The 12,045-nt window shown below is 41.5% G+C and overlaps 1 protein-coding gene across 1 annotated transcript in view; it reads right to left on the reverse strand.

Moving 5' to 3' along the window:
• The window catches only part of EFHB (EF-hand domain family member B), a 59,152-nt gene that overhangs the window by 5,908 nt on the left and 41,199 nt on the right, over nucleotides 1-12,045 (reverse strand). The window contains exons 9-10 of the mRNA XM_003895160.5: nucleotides 10,786-10,940; nucleotides 3,037-3,244 (exon numbers count right to left, since the gene is read on the reverse strand). Coding sequence (XP_003895209.2) covers nucleotides 3,037-3,244; nucleotides 10,786-10,940 — 363 coding nt within the window. The remainder of the gene's footprint in view (nucleotides 1-3,036; nucleotides 3,245-10,785; nucleotides 10,941-12,045) is intronic.

The following is a 12,045-nucleotide window of genomic DNA, read 5'->3' on the forward strand; positions in this document are numbered from 1 at the left end:
CTACAACTAATTCCTGACAAGTTAGTGTACAAAAGAAAACCCTGAGATAGAACTGAAGTTGTAAGACTCTGTCCTCTTTTGCGGATTTGCTTTGCTGAGTCAATTCTGCAATTTAGGAATAAATTCCTGCAATCTTTTTCCGATCTGGTTACTACATATGTACCACTAGAGAGCGCTGTGGTGTTTCCATCTTCAGAAAAATTCTAAAGGTTCTGGGAGACCCCAAGTAAGGGTTGCAAAGGCAAGTGGCCTGCTGGTATTAGAGAAGGGTGGATACCCTGGCAAACTGGAAAAGACTTACCTCTCTGAAGAACGCATTCCTCCCCACAACCCCACCTCTCCCCACACTCAGTTCCTGCCAACGGCTGTTATGAAAATGCTCAGGACTACTGTTCCAGATCCTCTAATCCTCCACCTCACCAAAAGTGGAAATCTGGACAAAGTTTGAAAAAGAATTTCTCAAAAAAATTGAAAGATTACTTACCCACTTTTCTCCAAAAGTCAACAGTAAGATAGAATTTGATATCAGAAAAATTTTGGCAGAACATTCCTGGGCCCCCTCTAGACCTACTGACCACAGACTTAACAGTTTCTACCCTAAAATCATAGAAGATGAAAATCCTCAAAAACTCTATTGAAAATGGCTGAAGAAATTAGGATCCAAAAACCAGAAACAATTTGAAGAATTATCTGGTCTGAAATAAGCTTTTTGTTCTACCATTACTTCATGAGTTGTGCCAAGAAGGAAGCTCTGTCAGCCCGTTTATGAAAGAGTCGGAGTACAGCTGTTTTCTATAAAAAGCTTCATTAGGTAGGGAAGATTCTGATGCCTTCCTAGTGGATAGAATAGAAAGGCTAACCCATAAGGGCTCGCATCATCAGGAGAGACCAAAATTTGGTTTTGACTTCACAGAAAGGCATGACTCAAGAGTAAAAGTGAAAATAGTAGTTATCTCCACTTTTTAGAAAAGAGACATCCCAAGAGGAAATAAAAATGTAAATATCTTTTTAAAAAGTTGAACCTCTAATAATTAAGATACAAAAATTAGGGTAGGCCGGGTGCAGTGGCTCATGCCTGTAATCCCAGCATATTGGGAGGCCGAGGAGGGAAGATCCCTCAAGCCAGGAGTTTACAACCAGCATGGGCAATACAGCCACTCAAGAGGCTGAGGCAGGAGAATCACCTGAGCCCAGGAGTTCAAGGCTGCAGTCAGCTATGATTGCACCACTGCACTCCAGCCTGGGCAAGTAGAGTGAGACATTGTCTCAACAAAATAAAAAAATTAAAAAAAAAAAAGGTAAGGCAAATAAGGTATTATTATAAAGCAACTAAAGTACAAGAATGTAAGAATGTTTGAAATAACACTCAGTGGTAGCAAGATTGGAGTAAAACCTCACAGACTTAGCTGATAAAATTGCAAATCAGTAAAATCATTTAGAAAAGCAAAATGAAAATAGAGTTACTTCTGAGACAATAATAACAGTCATAAGAAATGAGAAATAAAAAGCTTTTTGAGATATGATCATTATAACATTATGCATATTACTTTTAAAATATCTAGAAACAGCCTAAATTTCAGAGAGTGAAGAAATGGCTTAGTAAATCATAATACATCAGCATGAGGGAACTGAAATGTAGTTCATAGAAACCAAAAAAGCATTTCTTCATTCCTTAGAAATACGAAAGCTGGCTGGGCATGTTGGCTCATGTCGGTCATCCTAGCACTTTGGGAGGCCAAGACAGAAGGATCACTTGAAGCCAGGAGTTCAAGGCCAGCCTAGGCAACATGGTGAAACCCTGTCTCTGCTAAAAATACAAAAAAATTAGCCAGGCATGGTGGCACGCACTTCCCGTAATCCCAGCTACTCTGGAGGCTGAGGCACAAGAATCACTTGAGCCCGGGGGGGCAGAGAGTGCAGTGAACCGAGATCACACCACTGCACTCCAGCCTGGGTAACAGAGCAAGACCCTGTCAAAAAAAAAAAAAAAAGAAAGAAAGAAAGAAGAAGAAGAGAAATGTGAAAGCTAAATTTTAAAAAGCCTTATATAGTAAGTTCAGTGTTATTTTAGACATGCTTAAAATATGTACATGTACACGTATGTATATATGTATATCTATACATGTAATGATACAAGAAGATAAAATGTAGGCCAGAGGTATCCAACCATTTGCCTTCCCTGGGCCTCACTGGAAGAAGAAGACTTGTCTTGGGCCACACATAAAATACATTAACAGTAAGGACAGCTGATGAGCTTAAAAAAAAACTGCAAAAAAACTCACAGCGTTTTAAGAGAGTTTACAAATGTGTGTCGGGCAGCATTCAAAGCTGTCTTGAACCACGGGTTAGGCAAGCTTGACGTCAACATCATAATATTTGAATCAAAAGTAAAGATTATGCTGTTTTTCCTTTTTATACAAAATTTTTAAAATCTAATTTTGTGTCAAATTCTGTGTTTCTGGGGAAAGGGAACTAATTACTCAGATAATCGTTTTTAAACAGGTTTCTGAGAAACTGTCTTTCATATTTTGAGCTTCAGTGTAAGTTTTGTGCTCTTAATGTTTTTGAATAAATAATACATGGTTCCAAACTCAAAAGATACAAAAACATAGGTTAAAAAGTGAGTCTCATTGCCACCCTGTCCCTCAGCCATCCAACTGCCTCTTCCTGGAAATAATAAATGTTATTGATTCTTTCCTACACTACCACAGATAGTCTATGCACAAACAAGCAAATAAACACCATGTATATGTGTATATTTTTATTTTTCATATAATATTAAAGTTGAATATAGCTGAGCTCCTAGCAAAATTAAAATACAGAAGTCCATTTAAGAATTCAGTAAATGGCTAAGCATGCTGGCTCACACCAATAATCCCAGCCCTTTGGGAGGCCAAAGCAAGAGAATCCCTTGAACCCAGGAGTTTGAGACCAGCCTGGGCAACATAGTGAGACCTCGTCTGTGTTAAAAATAATAATAATAAACTTTCAATTATTTTGAAAAAATAATTCATCAAACCTTCAAGAATTAAATACCTTTAATAATGACCCTCTCTTCATACTCTTTAAGAAGCATTTTGTCTTTCCAGTTAAGAAAATTTGCAAATTCCAGATAGTTAATGAAGCCATCATTATCCACATCACAGTAGTCAAATAGCTGGTCCAGGAGCTTGTCATCTAAACTCAAGTTGGCCTGGTCACAAGCTTCCCGCAGTTCGGCTTTATCTATCATCCCATCTCCCTTCTGTTATACAGGAAGCAAAAGAACAGAAAATGGGAGTTGTCTTCAAGAGCAGAGTGGGCAACATTATTTAGTTTAAGAAAAAAACTGTTTCATCACATACATTCAAATTTGTCCCAATTTTCACAGAAGAGGAGTCAAATATGCTGTTTAGACCGCGGTAGAGCAGTGTTACCATGATAAGGGCTTGACGTTTCATGTGACCAATGGGTGTGTACTTTTGACAGCTCTCTACAATTGTTTATCCTTACAAAGTTTTTAACACCTTCTGTGTTTTCACCCGGCAATAAATGGTCCTTCATTTCACTGCCTGTTATTGAGGAGAAATTGGGGAGATAGTTGCAGGACAAGTTCACGGAGGTGGGTTCAAAGACAGTTGTCTGGTTTTGATAACACTCCTATGGGCAAGAGGGACATGCTCCCAGTCTGATGGTCAGCCCCACTGTAACAAGTAACACAAAGATTCATCCTGGTAAGTAGGGGGAGGAGGGTGGAGGGAAAAAGTCTCATCTCTTTTCAGACAGCATTTAAAGGCAGAAGTACCCACACTGAGTATGAACAGAGGGAAACGTATAAGGGCTCTCAGCAGAAACTGGCTGATTCACTTGGGAGATGAAGGGGCAGAGCACACAATGCTTGTTAAGGAAGAATGTTAACAACTGGGACATCTTAGCACTCAGCCCCTCCTACAGTCTATCAAGCCAACCTTAAACCCATTCAGAGATGATGGCAAGGTCCCAGTTTTCTTGTTTGTTTCTGCAGTGGATTCTGGCTGCTATAGGGGAGCTTTGGCCCCCACGAAGAGACTTCCCTGAGAGGAAATAACTCCCAAGAGAAATCATAAATGAGTCACTGCATACTATTTAAGCTCTTACTGCCCAGGACTGGATTTACAATGCTGATGGAGGCAATCCCCTGGAGAATGAGAAACTGACTTGATGAATTATAAATTCTTGCAGTCAGACCCACAGCCCTGGAAAACTTCCCTACTTAACCCTTGTATTCAAACAGAATGAGAACTTAAAACATATGATCTTGACAATAGAGCTGCAAATGCCCTGGATTAAAGTAGACTCCTTTATAAAAGTCTCTACTACAGGCCGGGTGCAGTGGCTCACGCCTGTAATCCCAGCACTTTGGAAGCCTGACCAACATGGAGAAACCCTGTCTCTACTGAAAATACAAAATTAGCCAGGCATGGTGGCGCATGCCTGTAATCCTAGCTACTCAGGAGGCTGAGGCAGGAGAATCGCTTGAACCCAGGAGGTGGAGGTTGCAGTGAGCCGAGATCACGCCATTGCACTCCAGACTGGGCAACAAGAGCGAAACTCCATCTCAAAAACAAACAAACAAAAGTCTCTACTACAACCAAAATGCAAACCCACACTCATCCCTAGCTGAAAAGCAATGTGGGATGTGGTCGTTGAATTAAGAGACCTCCAAAACTGAAACAGATGCTGTCAATGATAACTTACTGCCTAATACGCAGGGCTTTGTGCGCACTGAGAACACTGGTGGTTTGTTTCATGGAACTACCCTGCCACCATCACGCCACTCAAAATCAAACTAAATATTTCTTATTTACTGGTGCAAAGCCATTAATCCCTCCCTCCCACAAGCCCTGATCTCAACTGCTTTAGGAAGAAAGATGATTAGAAGTAGGACCAAGGGCTCCAGGTCTTCAAGAGGGATGCATCTGTTCAGTGGGGTGAGATTCTCACATTTTTATGGTTTGGATACAGTTCCGGAAATCGTCATCATAGCCAGTCCTGGGAGAGGGTGGTAGGGAGAAATGTCCGAATTCAATTAATGGGGTTTGGGCAGAGGTTGCAGAGACGAATTAAAGATAACAATGTATCATTGCTATGGCTTCCCAGGCTGAATGTTTAATTGGTATTGATGTTTTCCATGTCTGTATAGTGAATGTTCATACGTGACAGAGGGGATTATCCTGATCAAGAAGAGCCATGTATAGACAATTGTTAGTACCTTTGGGACCCCACAGCCCTAATGACTCCTTTGAGTTATGAGTCTACAACTGGTGGTTTTGCCAATTAGAGCCTCTGGAAAAGAAAGGCAACCTTCACTTGGAGATGCACCATGAAGTTTAGGACTCACTGCCTCCCTAACTTAGTTACCAGGTAGACCTCTTTTGAAAAGCGGCTATTAGCCTGTCACTGAGCTCTTCTGGAAACCGAACACTAGACCCATGGAGGCCTTCTGACTCGCCAGCCGATAATCATTTTGAGGTGGGCCAACTTGGACTCAATGACTAACAGAATGAAAAAGGAGCAAACAAGCCTCTATGTCAAATGGAAATGGCATATTGAAGAATACAGCCACCCCAACTCCAGTAACATCTCAGCTTTACGTGTAAAAGGGCAGCAATATTTTTGTTGTTGTTATTGCTGCTGCTGCTGCTCCTGAGACAGGTTGTCAATCTGTTGTCCAGGCTGCAGTGCAGTGGCATGATCATAATTCACTGTAGCCTCAAACTCCTGGGCTCAGGTGATCCTCCTGCCTCAGCCTACTGAGTAGCTGGCACTACCCCTCCTGGCTAATTATTTTTGTTTACTTATAGAGATGGGGTCTCACTATGTTACCCAGGCCAGTCCCAGCCTCAAACTATCCTCCTGCCTCAGCCTCCCAAAATGCTAGAATTGTAGGTGTGAGCCACCACACTCAGCTGAGAAGTGATCCCTTAGAAAAAAACAAAACAAAACTTATTCACCACTCTGTCAGCTGAAGCAAAGCCACTGGCTCAAGAGGGCCCTCAATTCACAGAACCTCCTCTAAATTTGGCTCAGCTGAAACCTGGTGGTCTTCACTGAGCTAAACTAAAGGCCATTCTCATGGCTCTGGCCAGTACTCCCCTTGATAAACCTGTTATATTTTTACTGACTCTCGGGCTGTTGACTGTGGCCTACCTGTTTGATTTGCCACTTGGAAAACAATAGACTAGCAGATTGAAGACACTCCCTTAAGGGACTGCAAACTACAGGATAAAAATTATGGCTAGTGATTGAACTATCTGGGTAGTTCATGTAGATACTCACCATAAGCATGGCAATAATTGGAATCAAGTTGCTGATGAAGCCTGAACCATGCAGATTGCCAACATTGCTGCCTGTACATACGTGGCAACAGACCCCCATTATGCACAGGGCACAAGGTAAAGGACTCTATGCTTCTAATGCAGAAGACACCACGACATGCCAAACTTGTGACTGCCAGAAGTTGACTCATTTGTCTCGTGGTGAGAGAGGACATATCCCACATAGGAATCTCCCTCGTGCTCCTGACAGACTGACTATAGTGAACCTCTGACCCCTCCCTGCTCAGAGCTATCAGTGGTGCCACACCAATATTGACACTTATTCAAATTATGGAATTGCCGTTCCAGTCCAATCAGATGGCTCTAGTCCCAGCAGTAGGACCCATAAAGTTAAGTTAATCTGGGTTATGCATTTTGCTTTCTGGAACATTTTCAGTCTGTCAGTGGGGTGCACCCTATAGCAGCACAAAAGCTATTCAGCAATGAGCTATCAGTCAAGGTATTCAATGAACCTTTCTTACTCCCTACCATCCGTTGTCATATGGTATTATTGAGCATTGGAATGGCCTTCTCAACCAGCTCCTGGTGCCCACATTTTAGTAAAGCTGTTTGGTCACTCAATGCAGCTGTTCCCAGAAAGGACTCATTCTATCTCAGCTGCTTCCTGAATAATAATCAGAATAAAAGGGACAGGCGTTATAAAGACTTCTTTTGAAAATTGGGGTTACTGCCATGACCATTCCTGGACATGGTGCATCTTTTCTCCCCCTAACAGCAATCCCATGGCAGTAGGGTTGGTCCACCCTTTTGGTAGCAACCAGGCATAAAAAGGATTCTAGGAGGTTCAAAGTTAATTCTATTTCAGCCATCTGATTTTCTTGTTGGGTTGACAGTCCTTGATCATAGGATAATAACCACTTGGTTGAGTATACCTCTCAAAAACCAGCATGAGAGCTGGGAGCAGTAGCTTACATCTGTAACCCCAGCAACATGGGAGGCTGAGGCAGAAGGATCACTTATGGCTCAGAGTTCAAGGCTGCAGTGAGCTATGATGGTGCCACTGCACTCCAACCTGAGCAACAGAGTGAGACCCCCATCTCTAAAATAAAATAAAATAATAAAATAAAATCATAAAATAAAATCAGTATGTTCCATCCCAGTAGTTGTAACTTCACTTTTTTCCCAATCATATTCTCTATTTTCTTTTTTTTTTTTTTTTTTTTTTTTAGATGGAGTCTCACTTTGTCGCCTAGGCTGGAGTACAGTGGTATGATCTCAGCTCACTGCAACCTCCGCATCCCAAGTTCAAGCAATCTCCTGCGTCAGCTTCCCGAGTAGCTGGGATTACAGGCATGTGCCACCACACCCGGCTAATTTTTGTATTTTTAGTAGAGATGGGGTTTCACCATGTTGGTCAGTATGGTCTCGAACTCATGACCTCAGGTGATCAGCCTCCCAAAGTGCTGGGATTACAGGCATGAGCCACCATGCCCAGCCCATATTCTCTATTTTCACCTAGACCTTTTGTTTGTAAAGGTCAGGTATAACAGGGACCAGGGATTTCTTAGAAAAGCTCCAGAGATCTGTTTTATTCTCTTTTATGCCTGACCTTTCCAGACAAAGGTTCTAGGTGAAAATAGGAGATAAATGGGAAAAAGGTGAAGTTATAGCTACTGGAATGGGATACCCTGATTTTGTAGCAATAGGGGGAGAGCAGCAACCAAGCTCTTGGAGAGAGAACACCAGGATGTTCAGGGGGGCGAGGGACACCATGATATTCTGATTTTCAGCCCACTCCTGAAGACTGAATCATAAGGGAAAATGCCTTGGTGCAGCTCTCTCAAACCGTTGGTGACACCTTAGTTTTAACTGACTGCCAGGCAGTTCTGACCACAATTTAAAAGACATCCACCTCAACTTTACCAAGAAATCTATTGGAAACAGCAGAGAATGACCCTAGTTACTGCACCTCCACACTGAACACCTTTGGGTATCTTCCCCAGCCCCAGTGCAGTCATTCCACAAGGGGAGCAAATACCATCAGCTGGTGGCATGGACAGACAGGAAGTTGGACTTACTGACCTCATGCAGCCCCTCCAAAAACAAGGACTATACACAATTATTGGACTTAACTGAGAACCCTATAACCTGGGAGCAAAATGTATTTTAGGAAACTATTCTAGTTTTAAGTTAACAATGTTTACATATTGACAACAAGTGTGCTGCTTAAGTGAGCACAAATCTACACATGCTTAATTAGACAATTAATTAAAAGAGAAAATCATCAGCTGACTTGCATTGCTAAGAACATCTGTTATGAATTACATAGTCTATGATAGCTAGGAGCCAAAATCCCTGATTGCAATTCTGAGTTTATCATAGTACTTGGGCCTCACTCTACTTCAGTGTTGTGTTACATATGTTCAACAACTGGCTCTTTGGCAGTGTGGTGGAAGAAAGCCCTGATTTGTAGCAGGTGCTGCTTTCCATGGTGTTCATACTCTCATCATGGTAATTTCTAGCTACCATTGTGTTGTCAACTGGCTTGTAAGCTTCCTGCAAACTGAACAGTATGCTCTCCCAAGCCAATTCTAGCACACTACTGCTACCCCATGTGTAACTCTTCCTCTAGATTTTCCGTTCCCTATATGGAATGTCTACACATTATCTGGAATAATGCTTGATGTACTATGAGTATTCAATAAATAACAGAATTAATTTCATAAGCCAAGAAGATTCATTTAGAAAATCATAGTTTATTTGCTCCGTGGTGTTTTGTTTTTCCATTAAATTAAATGTGGCACCCAATAATATAAGATTTAAATAATCAAAAATTAACCTACAGCTGTACTAGACCCACATCTTATTACCCTTTCAGAAAAAAAGCTCCTTATGGACACTGAATGCTACATTGTGCATATTAACAATTTAAAAAGTATATCAAGGCCGGGCGCAGTGGCTCACGCCTGTAATCCCAACACTTTGGAAGGCCGAGGCAGGCAGATCACCTGAGGTCAGGAGTTCAAGACCGGCCTGGCCAACATGGTGAAACCCCGTCTCTACTAAAAATACAAAATTAGCTGGGCGTGGTGGTGGGCCCCTGTAATCCCAGCTACTTGGGAGGCTGGAGCAGGAGAATCCCTTGAACCCAGGAGGCAGAGGTTGCAGTGAGCCAAGATCATGTCATTGCACTCCAGCCTGGGGAACAAGAGGGAGACTTCATTTCAAAATATATATATATAAGGCATATCAGCATTAAATAATTCTCAGTAATTTCCTCCCTGCTTAATTTATCATAAGGAATGTGCCTGGTGATTTACTTAGATAATCAACAGCTATTAAGATGATCATCTTTTCTTTAATTACATTTAAAATGAAAAATTCTTAAAAGCAGGGCACTACGTATTGTGACAGTTTCTCTTATTCATGTCACTACCACTATTTATTGAGTTGGCTCCAAGCTTCCTGGTAACCAAAGTAAAAAGGTGTGCATAATCAATACAAAATATACGCTATCCATGAGATAAAAACCAGTCGTCAGATACTTAGATGAAGTGCAATTATTTCCTTTGTCAAGACTGAGTTGCTTATAAAGAGGATGCATCTGACCAAAATAAAAGCCTCATGGGCATACTAACAAAAAATATACCAAGTTTCAATGGCAGTTTCTTATAGTGCTCCTTAGCATAAGCTAAAGGCAGTGCAACTTGGTAAAAGCAATTCTATGATGGGCTAAAATGGTGCGAGGTAACTACGTAGCCCTAGATTGATCTGATTTTCTCAAACAATAAAATTTAGGGTAGCTTGAACACTGAATATCTCATACTCTCAAAACTAAAGCCACACCGTGCTCCCAGGGAAAAGACATTCTAAGCTTGACTTGGACCTAGAATGCAGGTACTCTGTGTGCAAATTCAGATTTAGGTATAGATTGTCAAGTCTTCCCCAGGGATCCCTAGTGCTACCCACTGCCCCTCGCTCCCAGCACACTGCAGTTTAATAATCCGTAACAGTGATTCTCAAACTTGAATGTGCATCAGAATCACTAGAGTGCTTGCTAAAATTGCTGGGCCCCACCCCAGAGTTCCTAAACTCAGTATTTTCTGAAATGGGCCTTGTAATGTGCGTTTCTAACAAGTTCCCACGTGATGATGATGGTGGTAGTGGAACCACACTTTGACAACCAATAATCTACAAAAGGGGTCAGCAAACGTCTTCTGTTAAGGGGCAAATAGTAAATATTTTAGGTTTTGAAGGTCATACAGTTTTTGTTGCTACTACCTAACTCTGCATTCATAGTGCAAAAGCAGCCACAGACAATACTAAAAACAACACAGGCATGATTGTGTTCCAGTAAAACTTTACTTATGCAAACAAACAGTGGGCCGGATTTGGCCCACAGGCTATAGTTTGCTGACCCCTGATCTACATCAAACTGCTGGGATCTGTAAGCCCATGCATTACCAAAAAGCTCTCCCCCATTACTGGCCTTGTCATAGTGCCTGAAGGCTGCCAGCAAAGTGTCAAATTTTTGGTAATTAACTTTCTTCAAGTGATGCCGAACTGCTGCAATTAGGGCTCGCTGTCTATCCTTGCCTCGAAGATATTCACCCGGAAGTCTATTATGGATGAGATCACCAACTCCTATTGAAGACAGAAAAAAGTTTTTTACATAAGTTTAAAGTCTTTCTATATTATTTCTATCTTTTAAAAAAAGAGAGTGAGAGAGATCTAGCAACCTCTGTGAATGAAAAGATCATCTAACTCTGACATGATTATGCAGCATGTCAGAAAATCCTTATGCACTATAAAGAAAAGTACATAAATTAATTGATAAAAATTAATATTTCTGTTTTATGTTACCTCTCTGCTCAAGAAGAAAATCTAAAAAAATGAATTTTGTGTGGACATCACCAACCGCACTCAGCTGTAAATTATTTTCCTTAGACAGTGAAGTCCTTGCTTGACTACCTCTTGGCCATTTGTCTACAATGCTGAGGATCTGAAAGCTAGGGCTGAGTTCAGGTGGGGACCACTCAGCGTGCCTTGAAACTGACTAAACTGGGAGAGCCTTGTAAAAATCAAACTCAAATTATCTACTCTCTCCTATGTAAGTTTCTAGTTGGCTGTCAGTCTGCATACCAAGTTCCCATTTCTCAGCCTTGCTTCCACTCATGCCACCACCAGCACTGGAGGCCTGCCTCCCTTCATAGCTCCATTAACTAAGACAGTCCTGACCCACACCCCAACTAGAGTTGACCATGCTGCTCCAGATGTGGCAGCTTGGTGGATATCACCAGAGGAGACCTCCTGCCTCTGTTCATTTTCCCCAGCCTACACACACCTCCCATCTTCCTGCCAGGACTCTCAGCTTTCTCTTATTCTTTTAATTCATCAATTCATGCTATAAATATTAGTGAAAGATGTCCTATGTGCTGGACCCTGAGGATCCAACAGACAGCAAGACACAGCACCCACCAGCATGAAGCTTGCCCTCAAACAGGCAGAATTTACCATGATTACCTACTTCTTTTTCAAGCTAATTGATGGTTTCCTAATCATCCCTTACCCTCTTCAAAAGATATCAAAGTCTCTAAGATGGATAGGCATCCATTAGTAGTTTGTGTAAAAACAGAACCCAAATACAATTTCCTAATGTAGTAATTAATGATGCTCCAAACCACTGTCTTGCAAAAGCTCAATAAATATTTATTCTATTTATCAATGAGTGGACTTTAGCTAAAACATT

Source organism: Papio anubis, chromosome 2 (assembly GCF_008728515.1).
Source record: "Papio anubis isolate 15944 chromosome 2, Panubis1.0, whole genome shotgun sequence".
Lineage (NCBI taxonomy): Eukaryota > Metazoa > Chordata > Mammalia > Primates > Cercopithecidae > Papio > Papio anubis.